Source organism: Sceloporus occidentalis, unplaced genomic scaffold (genome assembly GCF_023333645.1).
Source record: "Sceloporus occidentalis isolate IW3139 unplaced genomic scaffold, rSceOcc1.0.p SCAF_213, whole genome shotgun sequence".
In the NCBI taxonomy this organism is placed as follows: domain Eukaryota; kingdom Metazoa; phylum Chordata; class Lepidosauria; order Squamata; family Phrynosomatidae; genus Sceloporus; species Sceloporus occidentalis.
Window position 1 is genome coordinate 529,145 of NW_028317193.1, and position 22,027 is coordinate 551,171.

The 22,027-nt window shown below is 42.0% G+C and overlaps 1 protein-coding gene across 1 annotated transcript; it reads right to left on the reverse strand.

Moving 5' to 3' along the window:
* Positions 1-15,230: 15,230 nt before the first annotated feature.
* LOC149277485 (small ribosomal subunit protein uS8-like) lies at positions 15,231-18,854 on the reverse strand. The gene is made up of 4 exons (XM_089502828.1): positions 18,722-18,854; positions 18,542-18,621; positions 18,073-18,158; positions 15,231-15,336 (listed from the first exon to the last, which is right to left on the reverse strand). Exons 1-4 carry the CDS (start codon positions 18,852-18,854, stop codon positions 15,243-15,245), a joined length of 393 nt encoding a protein of 130 aa, XP_089358954.1. The 3' UTR covers positions 15,231-15,242.
* Positions 18,855-22,027: the final 3,173 nt, after the last annotated feature.

A 22,027-nucleotide genomic window follows, 5' to 3' on the forward strand; every position in this document is an offset into this window, starting at 1 on the left:
TAACAAGACCTCTGGAGCCGGGCATCTATCCATTTGTGTAGCAATGCGGGGCTTAATGGCAGAAAGATCTCCCTTCCCCAGCTATTTGCCAGTCTGCATACCAGCATGTATACCAAGCCACTTATAAGAAGAGGTCACATAAGACTTTATTTTCCAGGTCACACATACAATGTACATGTTAACACCTGGCATTCAGGGATGCATAAACTCAGATGGCAACCGTTATTGATCCCATCCTGCAGTGTAGCAGTTGAAATGTACTTGTGAGCTTGACTGAGTTTATTCCAGGACAGAATGTACATATTACATGCAAAGCAAACTGCAATGCAGTGCAGAACATAATATCACCAAAATATCCAGGCACAGCATTTGTGTACAGTCAATAAAAACAGGATACCTGAAACAATCAATCATCTGTTGCTATGAAGCATAAAACAGGCAACAGTAAACATGACGCAACAGCAGAAACATTAAATGGTTCCAGGGGTACAAGATAGTGGTAGAGCAGTAGGAATAGCACCTGAGGATTTGTTCAATGGAAGTTTTCTGCAATGGGATATGACAAAGGTCCAAGGGCTAAGGAGACCAGAGAGAGTGGGGCTTCGGGTTAATCCCGTTCTTTAAGACTACCAATTATGGAATATTCTTTGCGCAAGTGGAGGATACGCCTGCAATAGTTTCAGACAGTGGCCTGTTCTCTACTCTGGATCCTGGAGAACCACAAAGCATCCTTAACAGTGAAAAATGGCTTATATTGTCACCCTACTTATAACATGCAGATCTTGACCCTTGGAGCCTTCTATGATGGTGAACAGACGTCATGTACTGCTACCAATATAGCGGCTTATGTGGCAATATGACTCTTGCAACCAAGAATGTTAAAAGAAAATGTATGCTCCATGTAACTATTTTTTGCCACAGCTTTATCTTGTAATCTTGTGCTACTTCTGTTTAACACAGAGGAGAACCTAGTCCCCCCCAGGTGTTCTAGGCAGTTTCCTACGTCCCCTATTGGTGGGGCCAGTCGTTGTCGATGGAGGTATAGACTGTCTTCCTTCCATCTTGAAAGCCACTTAATTGGGCAGGGGGCCCAAAGCAGTTGGAAGCCCTTGAGATGAGTGTTGGCCCTAGAATGATAGCCACTGAAGTTATATTGATGTTAACATTGTATTTGCTTAAGAGATCCTAGTTTATCCCAGTCTGCTACAGGTCTGTGTAAATATTGCAAAAGAATTGAACTTTAATTTATTTTATACAATAAACATTTAATTATCATTCACAAAGGCATCTCAAAACTAATTAGCATTTTAACTGTGTCTCCAATTTGAATATGTTTAAGTAGTTTTTAAAGGCTGGTGCTGAGATTGATACACAATTAAATGTTATTTTGCCTGCATCGGCCGCAATAGGATTGCTTTTTCCTGCTTCTCGTGATGACATACAATTGCCAAGACTTGTACATGATCAATCATAGCTCAAGTGCAAGAGAAATAAAGAAGAAACAAACCCTAGTTTTAGTTACCTGGGATTCAAACCTTGTGTCTTACTGCCACCCACTGGAGATAACTCTGTATTCCATCACTATTACCGGTAGTTTGCAAAGCCTGTTACCTAATGGTACCTCTGCCACAAAACTAGAGGCAGATCTCACATCTAAATTATTATTCTTCGTTTCCTAAAGATATGTTTTAAAAAAAAATGCTCTTTTGACTAAATGGACACAAATTCCCACAGATACACTCCAAAATCTTGATGGTCAGGTATATATATATATATATATATATATATATATATATATATATATATAAAGCAACATGTTTTATAACTTAAAATGTGTAAGTAAAAGGCTAAATGCCTTGTTCCCTATATAAGTAAATCAATCAATAGGCCATGTAAGTCACATTAAATGTCCCACCACCAGCCATGCCTCTACCCACATCCTCTAAAGCAAAAGTCCCTCTTGTGGATGTGTTTATAGGCATGGAGAGGCCGGTACAGGTAATGTGCATGGAGATAAACCTAGCAATGCAATATTTTCCACGCATATTTTACCATTTTGTTGCTTCATAATGTTACAATAAATCAGATGGTCCCTCAGTGTGATTAATATGGAAAATAAATATGGTATTAGTGTTCCAAGAGACAATGGAGTCTTTAGAGGAAGATATTTTTGGACCTTCTTCAGAGACATTCCTTATAAACTTTGTTATTGCTCAATCCATACTAATACAAGACACCACAATTTTTGTAGTACATACAGTCCAGAACTCAACCCGATTAAAATGCCAGGGCGGGACCTTAAAAGAGCCGTGCTTAAATAAATGCCCGCAAGCCTCAATGAACTGAAACAAAGTAGTTTTTTCCTCATTATTTCAAATATATCACAAGTAACATTTGTATATACACAAAAAATACTTTTTAGCACCAAAATGCTTTCTTTTATTTGTATTGGTCGAGAACCTGACTTTCTGTTTTTATTTGGGAAATCCCATGGAAATAAATATTTAATTTAAATATTAAATGTAGTATTGTATTAAGCAATGTGTATTGAAAGTGTTTTCTATTAATCTGCAGATTGTGGAATACACCCTAACACCCAAACTGCTAATTTAAGCAGGGCCCTCCTTATCTCTTGTTTCTGTCAAGTCAAATTGTTATGTTATTTACTACTTGCTATGTCCTGTTTACCCGTTGTACGGCGCAACAGAATATGATGGTGCTATATAAAACAATAAATAATAAAAATAAGTGTTAGACACCGTTTAATTCTGGGACATTCTTGTAACTGAATGGGTAACGTGCGGTAGTTTTTTGTAGTTATTGCTAGGTTTTGTCAAAATATTAGAGAGCATTTGATTTTAATTCAGTAATAATGTTCATCTTGATAATTACCGCCTTGAGTCACTACAAAGAAGCATACAAGGGGCCTATTTGTACCCATTACAAGCTGTCAAGAGCAAACAAAATGGCTTACTTTTCAACGCAACCTCAATATTCTTATTGGTTCAAATTTTACACAAAAAAGGAAAAGTTAATTAAAGTGGAACTGTCACAGTTTAACATTTAATGACTTAATTAAAGTCATTAGTTACCTATAGTTGTGCTTTTGGTTTATCAGTGTAAATGATGGTGCGATCAGTGCTGGTTTATGGCAGGGCCTACACGATGCGATCCATTTCCTATCCTGAAGTTCTCTTCCTTTTCCACACTCACTCTTACCCAGGCTGCCCAAACCAAACAACAACAATAAGCAACATAACAATAAATGAGAGACAACATATGTGAGAAGAGTAATCATGGAAGGCCAAGTATGATATTGCTCATTTTAAACTTGCAAATGCGATTAAATTCATTATTTTAGTGTATAGAATTGTAATACGAGTAAAGGAGAGAACCTGTGATTCCCTTCCCGGTAAAATGGACAGATTAGTGTTGCTGACGGCCCTACTAAAGAAGAATGCATACTGAAGTACTAAGAGTACTTCCACTCGAGTGTATAGTCAGGTTTAGAGGAGAGTTTCAAGGTACATCAAATTCTGACGCTCAAATTTCTCTGAAACTCACATGAAATCTTCTTATTTAGTGAGGCAACTACTATATTTAATAAACCCATATAAAGAATGTCATTAACACGTATTATATATTATGCCAAACAAACTTGAGCTAAGTGACAGAGGCATTGTGTCTGCGCTACTCAACCAGGGATAAAGTACTATATCCATGATATGATGAGAAACAATATACTAAAGAAAAATACATAAAAAAGGTTACTGAAAGCGTATTAAGAAAGATGTATTGGAGAAAATGATGTGTCACTATCGCTAAGCATGAGCCTCAAACTCTCACTGAAGGAATAAAATAGCGTAAACCTTGCTTATTAGAGAAAAATGCAATCACAAGCTGCCTGTTGACCAAGAAAACCACAAATATAAGAAATGCATATTGTGAAATGATTTTTTTTTCCCCAGTATTACGCTCGCCACTGAGGGAAAACTGTTTTGATGGGGTGACCTTTGTATCGAGCTGTGTTCTGACAGAAAATTGTTTCAAACACCAGGAAGAAAAGGCTGCGTTTCTGACAGAGGAGTTTGCATATGAATAAGATTTGGAGGGAAGTTATATTAAAAACAGTCGGTAGCAAAATTCACTCCCAGCATTTACCTTTCTCCTTTCTAATAAGGAAAAGTCATGATAAATATAAAATATTTGGTGAAGCTTATGAAATAAAACAACACACAATATTGGCCTTCCTTCTCAATGAGTTTACATTATAGTAATGTTTAGCAACATTTAGTAATGTTAATCGTTTTTTCTATCATTTAACAAAATGCTAAGTGAATGAAAAGAAAAGTCTGAATCAAATCAATATTTGGCGTGACTTCGAGGCAGGCAGGGGTTTCCAGATGCTCTGTCCAAGCTCTTTTGAAGAAGCACAAAGAAATGGGCAATGTTGAGGGCTGTAGACACAATGGGCGGCCACGGAAACGTACTGCAGCAGATGAATGATATCATGCTTACTTTTCCCTTCCCAAATGAAAGATGGGACCCTAGTGCACCCATCTACTGTCCAGGGAAATCTGGTCAGAAGTGATCTTCATAGAAGACTTGCGGCCAAAAAAACATACCTTCGACGTAGAAGCAAGGCCAAGCGACTCAACAATTCTCAAAAACACGGGAATTGTCTGGAAAAAATGGCAACAGTTGCTCTTGACTTCCTTGCAGCTTTCTGCATTTCTGCAAATGGAGTTGGGGATTTGGTCAGAATCAAGGGTCTCCTCGGTGCCTAGGTGCGGCCAATGGCTGGATATGCACGGGTATGCCCTACGTTTTTATCCTCATGTAGTCTGCGGTCAGGCATATCTAGCCGATGGGTGCTGGATCCGTTCTGCCGATGGCGTCTGGTGTGCCAGGGGGCCAGTCTGGGCCTGAAGTGAGGACCTGTACAAGACATTAATTTTCAGGAAAAGGGTCCGAAACAGTATAGTAAGATGAGGTATATTTGGGGTTAATTCAAAATTAAGTCTTGGGTTTCCAGAGAGGTCTACAACTATTTCAGTGCAATGAGTTGTCCTTTCACCATTCATATAATTAATATACAGAACTTACACAGCGTCTCCAATCATCTTGAAAAGTAGAGAATAAAAATATAGCAGACTATTCACGATTTGTACAAATAGCTTTGTTATTGCGGTCGCAGGTCAATGGCTCGAAGGGAGTGGTTTTTGGAAACTCATCAGTGCGTAAGCTGTTGGTTAGCTGTTATATCAGAAACAGAATGTAATTCAGAAATAAAATTCACCTTATGGCACTTTATTCTAACAAAAAAAAGCGACATCTGTGCTCAGCCAATCGGAATTTTTTAGATTAAATGCTTTTCAGATTCAAGGTCAGCTTGCGTAATAACAGCCTCGAAATGATTTTTTAGGTTGTCAAATATCCATAGATCATAGGCATCTTTTCTGTTGGCCTTCAGCTTAAAAGTAGTTTTAAAATAATTTCTAATGATTATATATATATATATATATATATATATCATTATTATATTAACGATAACATTAAAACTAAGATTAACGGAGAAGAGGGCTCTGCTCTTGTGAGCTTACAATCAATGCTTGGTATAGTTATAGAGTAGACCACATCATCCCTGTGGAATCCGGCAAAATAATTTTTGTTCATAAATACTTAGTAAGAACTTTCCACTTTCTTTCTGGGCTCCAGTCCAGCAAAAACATTGGTTTTTTTTTCCATTCTTGGTGTAGCCTATTGTTCTTGTGTTGGCCTGTATTGATTTTCATTTTGCTTAGGCTCATTTTTGTTCCCGTTTTGAAGGGGATTTTTTCATGGTTGTATTTCTCCATCAATTTATGTTCTACACATCCCCGGGCAATGAGTAGGAGATTTGAGAGGTTATTTATGTCATCTAAAGTAATTCAATCTAAAGGGGGTGCATTGTGCATACAACATTATATTTCTATCACTTCAGATGCTTTCCCAACGCTGTAAGTTGTAACTCAAAAGAGGAAAAAATGAGTATCTGAAAAATCAATAAGTATGGGACATGCCCTGATCTTCGCAATCTCAGAACAAAGCAAAATGAGAGAAATGTGAAGACAGCCACTGAATTATGGAATAAGTTTTAGAAAATATATATAAAAGATGTCTTTTCTCAACACGTCTTAAACCAGTGATAACGGTATAACACGGAACTGGGATACCTCCGCAAACATTTCTATGTGGGTTGAATGTCTACTCCCAGTACCCCTTTTCTTGAAATATTTCCATGTTCGTGGCTTTAGTGTCTTTCTCCTCCAACATCCGTATTACTCTTTTATTAATATTAATAACGTGTCTTCAGTCCATACCCTTCCAGATTAATTGTTGTCCTATGACAGTACTTGCCGCATCCTTATATCTAGACGAATGTTCCTTCACAGTTGCATTAAGCAAAAGCAGCAAATATATATTCATGGTCGAGGACTCTGGCTGGAGATCTCTTGAAGTCACATCACAAGAGACATGGTGGCCTTTTTTATCTACTGAGGGTCAAATGAGGCAAAGTATTATTTGTATAAATGCCAATTGCCATTTATTATTCGTATATGTAGGACTTTAAGGGATGTAGCACAGCATGACACACCAAGCAACCATTCTGAGCTCCTAAAAAAATCAACCATTGGCATATTCTCATCTAGGTTATATTTGGCGTTCAAGCTCCCTGGCACGACACTTATACTTTTGCCAGTTGGGAAGATCAGAGATCTCTATGGTAAGGGCTCCAAATATACTATAGAGTACTCTAGCCGGCATAGACTTCATAGTGACCTTACTCCACGGCTCACATGCATTGTGCCGGCATGACGCCATATCACGGCACTCGGCGCGGTAAACCGCGGTCATGCCTAGGGCAGCGCTCAGCCAAGACACGTCTCTAGTCCCTCCTACACAGGGACACATGGCTGGTATACCAATTCCTTTCCATAAGCTTAAGCAGACAGACAGCAAATTCTACAATTTAAGTTTTGGGGGAAAAAAAGCAGCTGCTATTTGCCATGTGCTTTAATAACGCCATACTACCATATATCAAAGCATATACTTTATTATAGCACCATACTCTGCAAAATGAGCAAAACACTTTAAAGGGTTAGTGAGAAAGGCTTAATATTTTCTTTTATGTATTGGGAAAAACATACTGACCTTTAGCTGTGAAATAATGCTGCCGCTTATCAATACGTGTATGGAATAGCTTTATTAAATCATTTTTTCATATAATAAAAACCTGACTACAAAACCCAATCCAAAGTAATATACCAAGATTATTGTCAATGAAATTCTGCAGGCTTTTTATAGATCACAGCGCACAGGGGAATCTAATCTGCCAATAAGATTTCCTGGTGTAGGAATATTTCACTTGTTCTGCCAATTTTTAGGATAAGGAAGCTTACGTCTTGCTTATTGTTTATTATGGATCAAATTCAAAAATTAAAAATTATAATAAAATCATTCCACAGAAAATTAATATTATTATTGTTTCAATTTTCTCCACTTTTGAATATTCAGTAAATATTTTTTTCAGTTTATTCCTCACCAAATTCCCATATATATGTTTTTAAATTTTGAGGCCAATTCATCTGAATATATCATTTTTGCCTTGAATTTCACTAGGATTCTCCTTCACCGTGCTGCATTCGCATGCTTTTTGGAAATAAAGAGGCATAGTTTTTCATTGTTTATAACAATTTACATCTGATATAATTCAGGAGTCACAAATCTGTCACGTCAAACTTTGCATTATTATTCATTAAGAGGAGCCACTCATTTTCAGACTTAATCCACCTTAATCCAGATTTAAAGATTCATTTCTGTCTTGTTTTTATAAATTCATCAGTTTTAGAGTAGATCCAGGAGATGAACAAAATGTTAAAAAAAAAAAAAAGGTATTTTTGGACCACATGCTTCTATAGCATAAATTATAATTTCATAGACAGCAGGCTACCTGACCCCCATTGCCCCTCACACAGTAAGATCTGGTGGCAGTTAAAAATTATTCGGCCCATCGAGTCTGCCCATTTTTCCTGATGTAGAGACTCAGACCTTAATCAGAACATTGACATTCTGGAGAGAGTCCAGAGAAGGACTACTGAACTACCCTGATTCTCAAATAAGGGTCTCTAATTCAGTATTTCTGCAGTATGAACGACATGGGCTAACATTGTTACCAGATACTATAATCAGTCAAAAGTGATCTCTCCAACCAGAACAAAAAGCAATATAAGTCAACTAAAAATGTATTGTAAGGACATATCAGCAATATTCTGTACCAACCCAGCAGTCCAATACCGTAAGAGGGGTTTATGTTACTTTAACAGCTCATGTATGAAAGATGATCTTCTTAGATAAGCCAATGGGATACTTTTTTGTGTTTTGTGGCTCCCTATAGTTATTTTTGCTCTAGCCAGAGCTGACCATGGTGCTGAACCTTTCTTTAGCCATGTCTTTGGCAATATAGCGGTAACTGCATTACAAAAACAAGACTGAACTGTTTAACCCCTTCGTGACAAAGGCTGATTTTACTTTTTGTACCCTTTGTGACAATGGCCGTTTTAACATTTCTGCGCTGCTCGTGTTTAGCTGTAATTTTCTTCTTTCCCGTTTACTGAACCCACACACATTAGATATTGTTTTTTTCAGGACAAGAAGGGCTTTCTTTAGATGACATTGTTTTGATTGTATCATATTATTTACTATTAAAAAAGTATAAAATATGGTGAAAAATTTAGAAAAAAATGACTGTTTCTAACTTTTAGTTGAAAAATATTTTACTCATCTATAAAAGGTAATAAAAAAACCTGCTAAATAGATTCTACTATTTGTCCTGAGTTTAGAAATACCCAATGTTTTTATGTTTTTTTGCTTTTTTCTGCACGTTATGGAGCAATAAGTACAGGTAGCGTTTTGCTATTTCAAAGCCATTTTTTCCAAATCTGGTAATTCTTCCCCCCATGTGCCATTTCGGGTATCTTTGAAGCCGGCCAATGCAATTTACCCCATCAAGTCATATATTTTTGAAAACTAGACAGCCCAGGGTATTCCAAATGCTGGTATTTTAACCCTTTCCAAGCACTTATTCTACCATCAGCCTTTGTCAAACTTTATGGTAGTAATTTTTTTCCATTTGTTTTGTCACACACATTTTACTTCAGGTATGAATTAAAAAGTTCTCGTATATGTCACTATCACAAAACACCCCAATATGTGTTCAGCAACATCTCCTGAGCGCAGTGATACCCCACATGAATGATTTTGCCTGGCTGTTCGGGGGCAAAAGAGCCACATTTGGGGCATGCACATTTTTCAATGTTGAACTTTGGCATTTGGGGATCCACTGCCCATGCCCTATTTGGTACATCTTTGAGCCGGGCCATTTCAGTGTGCCCAACAAAACCATATATTTTTGAAAACTAGACACCCCAGGGTATTTTAAATGCTGGTATTTTAACTCTTTGCATGCACACATTTTACCACCAGCATTTTTTTAAAGTTTGCAGTAGTATTTTTGTGTGTGTATTTTTCCCACACACACCTACTTTATGTATGAATTTACAGCTCCTGGTATATGCCGCTGTCACACGACACCCCAATATGTGTTCAGCAACATCTCCTGAGTACAGTGATACCCCACATGCATGGGTTTGTCATTTTTGGGGGGAACTAAAAGGCCACATTTGGTACGTGTGCATTTTTCTAATTGGAAATTAGATGTGTGGCCATCCTTCCCGCCGTGTTAATTGGGACGTTGTTGAACCTGGCCAATTCAATTTACCCCATCAAATCATACATTTTTTAAAAGTACACACCCCATGGGCATTTAATATGCCAGTATTTTAACTCTTTCCATGCGAGAATTGTTTTAAGCTAATATGCTAATTTTAGGACTTGCTCACAAAAATATATTTTTTATATATATATATATATTTTTTTTTTTTTTTTTTTACATTTTTTTTCAACTTGAAGGTTCCCCTGATAGTGACAGCAGTGGGAAATTATTTTTACATTTTACTGGTTTTTTACTATTTTTTTTCTAATTATTATTAATTTTATTTTTAATTTATTTTTTCTAATCACACTGTGATTAGAAAGCTGAGCTCCATTGACTTGCATGGTTGAATGCAGTACCTATATTCAACCTGCAAGTGGAGCCAGAGTTCTCTAGAGGGTCTGGAGACCGTCTAGCGAACTTTTTAGACTTTATTGTTTTTCTGTATTGAATTTTCCCGGACAGCTGCGGCTGTGACCGCTCTCCGGAGCGGTCACAGTCCATCCCCAGGTAAGTGTTTGGTGTCGCTGGATGCCTCCTGATCGAGGCATTCCAGCGACACCATTTAAGTTTTTAACGCTTTTAAAACGGGCGTCCGCCGCCATACAAAGTATGGCGGATGTTGACGCCCCGGGGAGGGGCCAGAGATGGCCCCTTTGTGCCGATAATGGCGTTGCTGAATGCCTCAAGGTCGAGGCATTACAGCAACGCCGTTTCGGTGCAGAAAGCGAAAATAGATCGCTTTCTGCACCCGTTTAATGACGTGCCGGTCCTGGCACGTCATTTGTCGTTATCGACATGAATTTCCGTGACGTGCCCGGACTGGCAATTGTCATCAAGGGGTTAAACAGCTGCCTAACCTGATCAATGCCATTTGCAGCTTCTGCAATACCCTCCTGCAAAGCATATACGATCCAGTTGATTTTAGACCATCCTTCGAATACTCAGCACTGCCTGCCAGAAGAAATACTTTGCTTACACACGTTGTAGTAATATCACTAAAGCCCTCTATGCGCCAAAAACAAAATAAGGAGTGTCTCTGTTTTCGCTACCCTCTAGTGCAGGGGTGTCCAACGTGCGGCCCTCCAGCTGCTGCAGGACTACATTTCCTATACTACTCAGCCTGCCCCTTAGCTGAAAGAGCATTATGGGAGATGTAGTCCTGCAGCAGCTGGAGGGCCGCACGTTGGACGCCCCTGCTCTAGTGGCTGCTTTGTGCATTGCTCTGGGGTATGTCACCATTGCGTTTCATGCAGCGCAGCAGCTAGAAGGGTCTCAGACACCCCTTTCTGCTCTGCAGAATATATTTGTGAAGCCTTTTTAGCAGGCTAGTATACTACTGAGAATCCTGAACCTTACGTGGGAACTATCTGGGTCTGCTTCGGAGGCTTCAGTGATCACAGCTGATTGTTGGTCCTTGTGGGGCCAATCCCACTCCGATCACTCAGCTCCATCCCTTCCACGTCCCATATGGAGAAGGTGACCTCCAGGCCAGCCTTAAAGGAACAATACCTTGACCGTGCACATGCGATAACCATTAGATAGGCAGCAATCACTGGGTGACAAAACAAGTACAAGGCTAAAGGCTGGTGTGGTAAAAAGCCCAGATGGACACAAATATTATTTGCCGCTGTCAACCTGTTCATCGTTTCTTGGGCCTCCAAGCATATATACTTCAGAAAAGCTACTCCCACCACTGCAATTATCTTCAAACCATTATCATAGCCCTACAGATGTAAAATATTATATCGCTATGTCATCCTGTTCCGTGAGATACGACTCCCTTTGACGTTGTTATGGCCCTGTAGTAATGCAATTTTAACAGTATTCTCGCAGTCTATAAATATTTTGTTCAATAACAATGTGGATGACAACCTTAGTTGGTGTTTTACAACATGCATTAAGTACAGCCCCAGCTATTATACCTAATAAATGGCACTATTGACAGTCCCTAAAACATTGGCCAATATTTTATGACTCACGCTCAATCCAAACATACATTACAAGCTATATTTAGAAGGGTAATGTTAGCTGAGTTGACAATAGTTTCTCATCTATGTTGACCCAGGTGGGCTAATTAGAGATCACTATATTAATTGTTATATCAAATAATTAGAGTCGGCAGGTGTGGATCTAAACCTAATGCTTGGCTTAATGTGTATCGTCGAGACAGATGGAGCACAGGCCAGTGTTGAGTCGGCTGAAACGTGTCCCATAACCATACCTGCGAACTCTCCGGGTTTGACTCAGAACCGCGAGAGAAGCACCGGTTTTCCGGGTCAACACTGGAACGCCCCCTGCTTCCCACCCAATTCCCCTTTAAATGGGGGTGTTTCCTGTGATGTCGCCAGGAACGCCCACCGATAGTCGGCATCAGCGAGGCCACCCACCGGCGTCAGCCTGCAGACCTGGCCGTGTCCTGCGAGGGTAGGCAGAGCTCACAAGTTCCCATGTGTGTCCATAACTGATTGCGTCAAAAAGCTACAAAATCAACTACATGCAATAGAGAGGGCCGACGGATGCCCCTCACCCCCAATTCTACTCTATGGGCATTAGTTGGTCAAACCTGCTCGGAGTGCGAGGGATGAAGATAGTTAGATAGACTTAAGATAGACAGACAAATGTAGTCCGATCTGTTAGTATTCCAGTTCGTGAACGAGCAGGTAACCCCGTCATGTTTCCGCACTCACAGCACCGACACGCATTCAGCTTTAAACATCCATATTTAACACATCACTGCGCACGCTAGCAGGAGGATCATAAACGGTACGGTTGATAAACAGAGTAAATTCCACTGCCGGTCACTGCCTGCTTAGCACCGTCACTGCGACTAATACACAATCCTAATGGAGAAACCCCTGAAACCGTCAGACACACGGGTCCCCTCTTCGGGTTATTCCTGCCCTTTATCGCAAAAAGATGTATTCGGAACCGGGATCTACATATCTGGGCTGATTACTTTATACATGCTGCGGTGCGTAAAACGAACAAGATCAGCCATCTGCTTCCATTAACCGCATCGTGATTCTCCCAAACGAGACACGCAAAACCCTCGCTGCTCCAAGCGACCCCCAACGCCTAATCATTTGCCTCCACAATACCCAGAAAGCACACGTTTACTTCAGCTAAATATAACAGACTATTTGTAGGTAACGCGTTTACTGTACCGGCAGCAATAGCACCGCATAAATGCTTACAACGCACTTTTTCTACACGATTAGACAATCGCCCACAGCTCGCCTTGTAGGAGCAAAGAGATGATTTACTTCCCCGGAAATATCCAGTAACAGGCGTCAGCTCCTGATTCACATAACTAACGCCTATATTATTAAATGCCAACATTCGAGACAAAACCATGGAAATTTACCGAGAGGGTGGTAGACAAGTGGAACAGCTTCCCAACAGAAGTGGTAGAGGATAACACAAGGGAATTTAATCAGAACACTTTGGTTACTCACCATGTAGGTGGATGTGGCATAGATGTGCGCCAATACGGAAAAAAAATTGAGAAAAGGCAGCTCTGATCACCAGAGTTGTTTGCACAAACGGGGCACTATTGGTGAAAGTGCTTCAAAGGAACGGGTGATAACGCTCTAGTACAATAGGTAGGTGCTTCTTTTTTTGGCACATAAGCCTGTCCATTACTAGCCATCACATACCAACAGCGGGCTGTACCCTGCGAGCCGGGACCCTCTGAGGAAGCCTGACAGCAAAACGCATTGGGGCTCCTGTGCCGCACTAAGGCTCCACCCAATCTGTATTTTTTAAACCTTTTAAGTGCTTTGACCAATAGTACTCCACATTATAGCTGCCTCCTCACATCAGGAATGCTGGAACATGGGGTATCTATACATGCATAGCCTATACATTCAGCAGTAAAAATTGTGCATCTGTACAGCAGCCTACCAGGCAGAGCAGGGTGCTTCTAATAAAAAGCGGTTTATTCACTAAAGGGAGAGATGTGGTTTTTAACTCCCACATTTATTGCTTATTATGAAGGGCCAGTACTGGCAAGTGTCCTGGCCCTGTATAATGAATAAGTCAAAAGAAGCATAAATCTTACTGATTTAAATATGAATGACCCAGGGCCAATCAAGCTCTTTGTACCGCAGACATCAAGGAGCTCCCGTCAACTTTGGTTTCAGTGAATAAACCCCTAAGCTTTGATACGGGGAAGGATAAGAGACGAGTTATTAAAATGAATTAGTTATATACAAAACATTAATGTGCCTGTAGTGATCCTGTCAGCTTCATTTTTTTGGACCTTAACACAATATCATTGGTAGCCATTTCATATCATGTTAACTGCCCCCCTACTGTAATCCTGGCACCCTATAAATACTCACTGCAGAAATCGTTCTTTAAGTGCCCCCCCATGGTTAATCATGGGTCGGTTATTGCTACATTTTTCTGTATTTAATGTGATTAAACCCCACAAGGAAAAAAGTCAACGGCCTATCAGTTCATGTTTCTTTAACGTGCTATAGAGTACATTTAATGGCTATGTTAAGGTAGTCTTTGCCAAAAACAATCAAAGGCGACACCCCAGAGGAAAATACCTGTCCGAGCATAAAAACAGCACAGATTAGTATTGAAGACAGCGTGGTTTTGTCTAATATTGCCTTTACCTGCAGACCCAGAGACTATGTAGAAAGCAAGGTTTTGGGTCACTTCCAAAAAATAAATGTATGGCAATGCTAAGCCCAGCCAGTCCAGATACATCACACTACAAACAAACCCAAGAACTGTCCATAAGTAAAATATAACATTTTGGTAAGCGTTTCCATTGAAGGTGCCAACAAACTGATAGTGTAAGCTCAGCCAGGCACCCCTCATGTACAGACGACCCCCCGTTTAATAAGCATCTGGAGTGTATTTAATGATTCAGCCCTTTATCATTAACAGGTTGGGGTTGTAGCCAATCCATGACTCCCTGCAATTCATTCAAATAAAAGTTATGCAGCATTTACATATTTCCTTATCCATAGCCCTGAAAGCCCAACTAAATTAAGGAAGGAAAAGGTAACTTTAAAATCATGTTATGCCAACTACAAAGCCTACATATAAAGTAATATAAAGTACAATTAAGGGTAAAATGGCAACTTTGTAACACAGGTCAGCCTTGCAGGGCTGTGTCATGTTCGGGATCTGCAGTACGTGACAGGGGAGACTTCACTGCTTAAAAATGTTTTGCCCATGAACAGTTTTATGACCTAATGTTTCTACTCTGCTATCTAGTGATGCATTTACATGTCATGTCCCTCAGTCCAAAGCAAGGAATATTGCAAACTCCCTGCATACGATCAGAATGTACACACAGGGCAAGCTGCTTAGAGGACCCAAACTTAAACATTCAGGGGCAGTCAAGGCAATACAAGAACAGACAAGTTGTTTGATACCAGTTTATTGTCCTGCCTGTTGTACAGATTTAGAAAAAGAATCCCAGGATTTTGCCTCCTGTGTGTTTTCGCCTCGCTTCTTCATGGTCCATGATGCCAGCTGAAGTGGTTAGCACAATGTATCTGAAAGAAGCACATCGCGGTTAGTCAAGGGGGGAAATTACAAGAACTGCAGATCCAATATACTAACCGGGCCACAAAACGGTGAAAAGCAGCTCATATCGTGCAGTAACATTTAATGCTGTACAGCCTTGGGTGCAAATACACACTGCTTGGAGGGGCAGCGGGTTATTATATGCATTTATAGCAACGAGGCAACAGATTCCTTGTTCCTGAAGCATGGCACCCGGACATCAGCATGTGCTTTGGGATTTGTACAATAGGAAGCAGTTATTTCAGCATTCCATACTCAAAAGGAACAAATCCATAATAAAAGGATTGGCAGCCATGAGCAGAGTTCAGGAAGAGATCCATCATGATACAGCCAACGGCCTCAAGCATCTCCTGCGCAGAAATCAAGTGTCCTACTTGCCAGAGGAGTTTGAGGGGGCATGGCGACCCAAAATGTGGAGAAACAGATGAACCTCTCTATCCATTTGTAGTAAAAATCTGTTAGAGTAGCTCAGCTAGCATAGGCATTGAACTCCAGATGAGGGCTGCAGTGTATCTGAACGTGTATTCAACTTTACAAGAGCTGACGGTTAAGTTGACGTCCCCATCTGTGAGCTTCTCCTGAAATAACTGCACACGGGCATTAAATCCCCCGTATTACCGTATTGGCTTGGATATAGGCCGCCCCCGTATATAGGCCACACCCTAAAAGCTTGGTGCTTTTTTAAAGAAAGGTTTTTTCTTTAAAAAAGCACCAAAAAAAACATGCTGCCACTCTGCCCCCCCCCCCCAAGATATGCTGCCACTGTCCCCCCCCCCCCCCAAGATATGCTGCCACTCTCCCCCCCCCCCGAGATATGCTGCCACTCTCCCCCCCCCCCCCCCCGAGATATGCTGCCACTCTCCTCCCCCCCCCCCCCGAGATATGCTGCCACTCTCCCCCCCCCCCCCAGATATGCTGCCACTCTGGCCCCCCCCCCCCGACTTACCAGAGGAGACTCCCGGGTGTCTTGCGGGGCCGGCAGGGGACATCTACGCAATACGCGTACACAACTTCCGGTGCCGGCACTCAGCTGATGTGCCAGCACCGGAAGCTGTATACGCGTATTGCGTAGATGTCCCCCGCCAGCCCCGCAAGACACCCGGGAGTCTCCTCTGGTAAGTCTTGGGGGCAGAGGTAAAACGCATCGTGCGGACGGTCACCGGCTGCGGCGATGCGGGTAAACAACCTCCGCAGCCGGTGACCATCCGCACGATGCGCTTAGACAACCTCCTGTGCCGGCACCCCCCCTGTGGAAAGTGCTGGCAGGGGAGGCTGTCCAAGCGTATCAGGGAGTAGGATGCAGGTCCCCTGCACCGCTGCGGGGGATCTGTATCCTTACCCTGCCCGGCGCCCGGGACTACATGTCCCGGGCGTCGGGCACTAGACCCCGAATATAGGCCGCACCCCGCACTTTAAAGACAAAGTGGGGGGGAAAAAGTGCGGCCTATATTCGAGCCAATACGGTATACAGTGCAACAAAGCATTTACTAAGAGGAAAAAGGAACGGGCTCTTCATATGGCAGCCGGAAGATCAAATGTTAAGCTATCCTTTTTACTCCCTATTTAGTGAGCACAGCCCACACACGTACCTTACTCTTACACGCTGCACAAAATTGTTCTGACACTTTAAAAAAAATTCCTAGACTTATTGCACATTGTAATCCAAACCAGAGATCAACCTCCAACGCCCAATTATATCAAGGGACACACATGCCAATGTATAGCTTGTAAGAGGGGATCTAGTACAGGAGGAATGTTTATTTCAGAGGAGAAACCTTATATCAAGAAGCCAAACTAAGAACTAGAGGCTCATATATAAGGACGTTTTACCTTAATGAGGGTGGTGCATGTACAGAGCAGACACCCAGCATAAGTGGTAGAGGCCAAATACGAGGGAATTTAAACATGAATTGGACAGACAAATCTATGTTGAATCTAAGGCAAGATTAAGGACCGATTACGGTCTGCTTGTTTACATCAGGAAAATAGGCACAGTAGATGGCAGAATCGTTCTCCACTGTTATATTGTTTCTCCCTAATAAAACTACTGTATCAAGTATCAATATAAAGGAAACTACCGACAACATAACAAATCACACCAAGGCACCATTCCTTCCCTCTGGGTAAGTTACAAATGTAATCTAGTAGGAAGTGGTGCTCTTCTACTCAAACCATACTAGCCTAGTTCTACCCTCTAATTTAAAGCCACAGCTCTTCAACACAACCAACATCCCAACCCACCTAGAAACATGGAAGGATAAGTCCAGCAGCTCCTTGCGGAGATCCGTCGGAAATGCCATTACACATTGGGTAAAAGCTTTCATGTTAATTTAATTGTGCAGAGTCATTTGCATGGTAGGCTGCTGAACTGGTGCAAATAAAAGCAAACACCTCTACAAAGTGTAGGAGGGCTGTCCAAGACTGTTCCTTTAAGAGCATAGACTACAGGTAACTGTTAGGACTGGAGGGGCTCGCATGATATTGTTACAATATGGCAAAGCCTTACCTGTTAAGAGGGGGGGCATCAAGACCATTTATATCTGGCCCATAGGCAATTAAACTTGCCACAAGGACACAGAATGCAAACACTATAAGAGTGAACCACACCATGGGTTGGTGCAAGTCATGGTGTAATGTACCATACATAGGGGTCAATTAACTCTACTATTAAACTTTAAGGTAGCCAAAGAGCTTAAAGAACCTACCCAAACTGACGTGAAGGGAGCAGGTTGTTCTGCCACTTCTCCAGATCTTTCAACTGAACATCGAATCTGGGGCTGATGACGCCACACTGAAAAGGAAATGTCACATTAGGAGATAGCTGAATTTGTTGTGGTCTGAAAATCAGTTCACTTGTTTATTTCACCATAAAAATAAAACCGACTTCTGACATATTTCAAACTTTACCAAGGAGTCTTATTGATGGCCAACAGCAAGCAGAGAAACGCTACACTTGCCATTATAATTATCAGGATGGTCTCAAATGAAGTGTTTATTGCAAGGCTTAATATATAATGGGTGTATAGACAGCCAGAAAAGGATCGTTCACAATTCTAGAAGTGACGATTGTCGGGTAAAACTGAAGTTCTACAGCTATTATATGATGGGGCCAGCAGTCAGCTGGCAGGGTTGAAAAGAAACCCATAACACTAGACCCGCAGTCATAACTCTTACCTTGTTGAGTCTGCCTGTAAGGTTGACGACTATTTTTCCGGCTCTGTGATCATCAATAATTTCAAACTCACCAATGTAACCTGAATAGAAAAGGGACAAGTTAAAATGATGATTTTCACGTAATTAAAATACAAATAGACCAATATCAATTTCAAAGTGAAACACTGAAAGCGTGCTTACCATGCTTCATCATCACCGTAAGAAAACGCACAATCACTTTTGAGCACGGTCTGATGAGAACCTGCCGCTTGCCACGCTTCTCTGCATTGTTGATGCTTTTAAGGGCATCTGCAAGAACGTTCATGCGCACCATGGTGCCTAAGGAAGCAAAACAGAAGTGTCATTATACAGATGGCAGTAACCTCTACACTTTCAGGAGACTCGCAACTGCATTGGGATTAGAACCCCAAACACTTAGACAAACCCAGCATCTAGAGATCAAGCAGCAACAAGAAATACTACAGACACATGACAACTGATGGCAGACAAGAGCCATACAGCCCATCAGGCACGGCCATTAAATACATACTGGAAAGAGCCAGCATTTAATTACTAAAACCCTGGCTGAAGAGACAGAGCCTGGAGTTGTGTATTTGCAGCACTGGTATATTACATAGAAACAAGAGTAACTCAAATACCTCCCACGACACCCTGAATCATAAAACAGATTTAAGGTATCAGATGACATTCTCATTGTAGTAAATAGATGTGGAACAGGCATGGACGCAGCACCTAAGTCTGTACAAGTAATGGCAGAACTAGCACCAACTATTCATTCACAAACCAGATCTACACAACAGCTCCAGAGAGCCTACAATTTAGATAAACTCAAGAGCCAACAAAAGATCCAGCAGCAAACCCCTAACCCCACACAACCTGCCAAAACCTGAACAGTCCAGACAGATTTAATTCATAAAAACTCACCATACAGAAAACCCTGGAGAATGCAGCCCATTACATACTACGGGGCCCAATACAGCCCAACAAGGTAAAGAAACGGTTCAGACCAGAAAGTGTCTACCGCATTATCCCCAACCAGTTTAAAGGAGCTTATAAAAGATTTCAACTAAAAGGCACACAATCCTTAGAACCCGTTCACAGACCATGATTACAGCCCCTCCAAAACAGGGTCACAGGCACCAAAGCCCCCCCAAACACAGGGTCCCAGCCCCAAGCCCCCCCAAACACAGGGTCCCAGCCCCAAGCCCCCCCAAACACAGGGTCCCAGCCCCAAGCATCAGAGGCCCCCCAAACACAGGGTCCCAGCCCCAAGCATCAGAGGCCCCCCAAACACAGGGTCCCAGCTCCAAGCATCAGAGGCCCCCCCCAGACACAGGATCCCAGTCATCTTCTGGCTGTCTTCACGACTCCACCAGAACATATAACCCCTTTATAAGACGGATACGGGCTGGAGCCCAACGCCGGAAGCTTTAATAGGTAAATCGGCTTCAGAGAGAAGCAGCAGAGTCCCCCAAAGCCAGCAGTTAGGCAGAAGGATGCACGGCGCCGGGCCAGCGTCAATGTCCAACTTTACGGTCACGTACCGGCTAAACGTTACCCATACAAGGCTTTACCGACAGCGCCCGCGCTGTGCTTTATGGATACCATGATTAGGTAACGCTGAGAGGAGGGATGGCCGGGATAAAGAACAGATTCTAGACAGGCCCGGAGTGCTACATTACTCACCGGGTCTGCAGTATGGCGGAAAGAGGGAGGAGGAAGAGCTCGCGGGGCGATATGGGAACTTTTAAGGTCTCGCGAGAAGAGGCGAATGACAGAAAAAAAACCCTTACTAGTCGTGACTAATCCATCGCCAAGCTAATCCATTCCCAGCGCTCGCTAATGTTTGTCTGTTATCGATTGCTTTGCCTTTCGCAGTAGTGTTTTGGGTAACGCGGAGTTGTGTGAGAGCCTCGGTTACAGCTACCGACACGGCTGCCGCCGTACAGGACCGTTATACATCTGATACAAACCGGGCAGAGCAGCGGCTGCCGGAGAAAAAATAAACAGCAGCCCAGCCACGGAAGCGTTAATTCATTCACATTCCACCGCAGGCTCGGGATTAACCCGCCGAGCGCCAAACATCTGCTTTTTGTGAAATATAAACTCATACCTCCATAGCATCCCTGTTTAAGAAGCACAGTCCCTATTTCCTTGTATGTCTCTACATCCATAGGTTATAAAGCTTTTCTTTACTGTATATATGTATATCTAGACCACCAAACTGTCACTCTTTAGGATGGGCAGTCCCTTTTTTCCACGCGCTAAGAGTGTTTGCTGGGTGTGAGTGTATCACAGGGTTATACAGCCATACAAGCAATAAAGGTATTTTAAGGATCTAATAAGGTCACCTTATGTTGGGAAGAACTTTTTTCCATCCCCACTATTATAGCGAAATATCGGGCGAAGGTGTAGATCAAGAGAAAACAACAGCGGCCATTTGTTGGCCACAACTTTTTCGTCATCACAAACATCGCATCTCGCGCTTCCCGTTATTATAGTACATACATCACTCGCTTAGCGCTCTGTTGGTGACAGGGGGAGGCTGGGAGGTGTTTGTCCTTGAGGGCCAGATATCCCAGCTTGGACAATGAATTAAAAACCAATAAACTGCGTGTTTTCGAGCGGCGATACGCAGAGTACGTGTGCGCAGGGGTTGTACAGCCCTGGTACATGGTTAGCGTTATAACCAGCTGTTTATATAGGTTGTCCTATTAACCAACCATAGAATGTGATGGCAAATAAGCACAATTCGGCCATCATGATGAAACTTGGTTTTTGTGGCTAGCGTGCTTCTCGTCTTACATTACCGGGGAATAGAATTGATATCGTGCCGAAAATACTTTAAATCAAATGGAATCTTATTGAAAATCCATAAACCAAATATGGATCTGGAAGACGCACTTTTGAAAACCAATACTTTCCATTGGAGGCCGTAAATGGGACGCGCGTTTCCCGTACACACAGCGTCACCTATACATATACTGGGGAACACGTACATAGAGGAGCCCGAAGAGTTAAGTGCCGGCTTCCTTAAGACCACGATTGGAAACTTTCCGTGCGGAAATAAAGCAGAAATCATCCCATCGCACGCGTACAGGTGACGCCCGGTACAATCTAATAGCAGCTCATCGGGAAGCGAAGGTCAGTCAGAAGCATGGATGAAAAGCGCAAACATTGTCGAAGAATGTTTAAAGATTAATAGTGAAGGGATCAAGTAACAGGGTAAGAAATGCTTCAGTCCTTTCGTTCCATTACGCTGTGTACAATCCGGTACTGGCAGCGTTAACACTATGGGGAGAAGTGAGAACACGGAGGGGGGGGGGGGCACATAAACGAGAAACCCGGAAGACCCGCTGTCATATCTCTATAATACATTTTCAGCTTTTATTGCATGTAGGCGCCTTTGGTCCAATTAGACAAAGTCCCAAGGGCTGCGCAGACAAGACTCGGCAAGTACGAAGCGATACTCGGCACCTAGAGCGT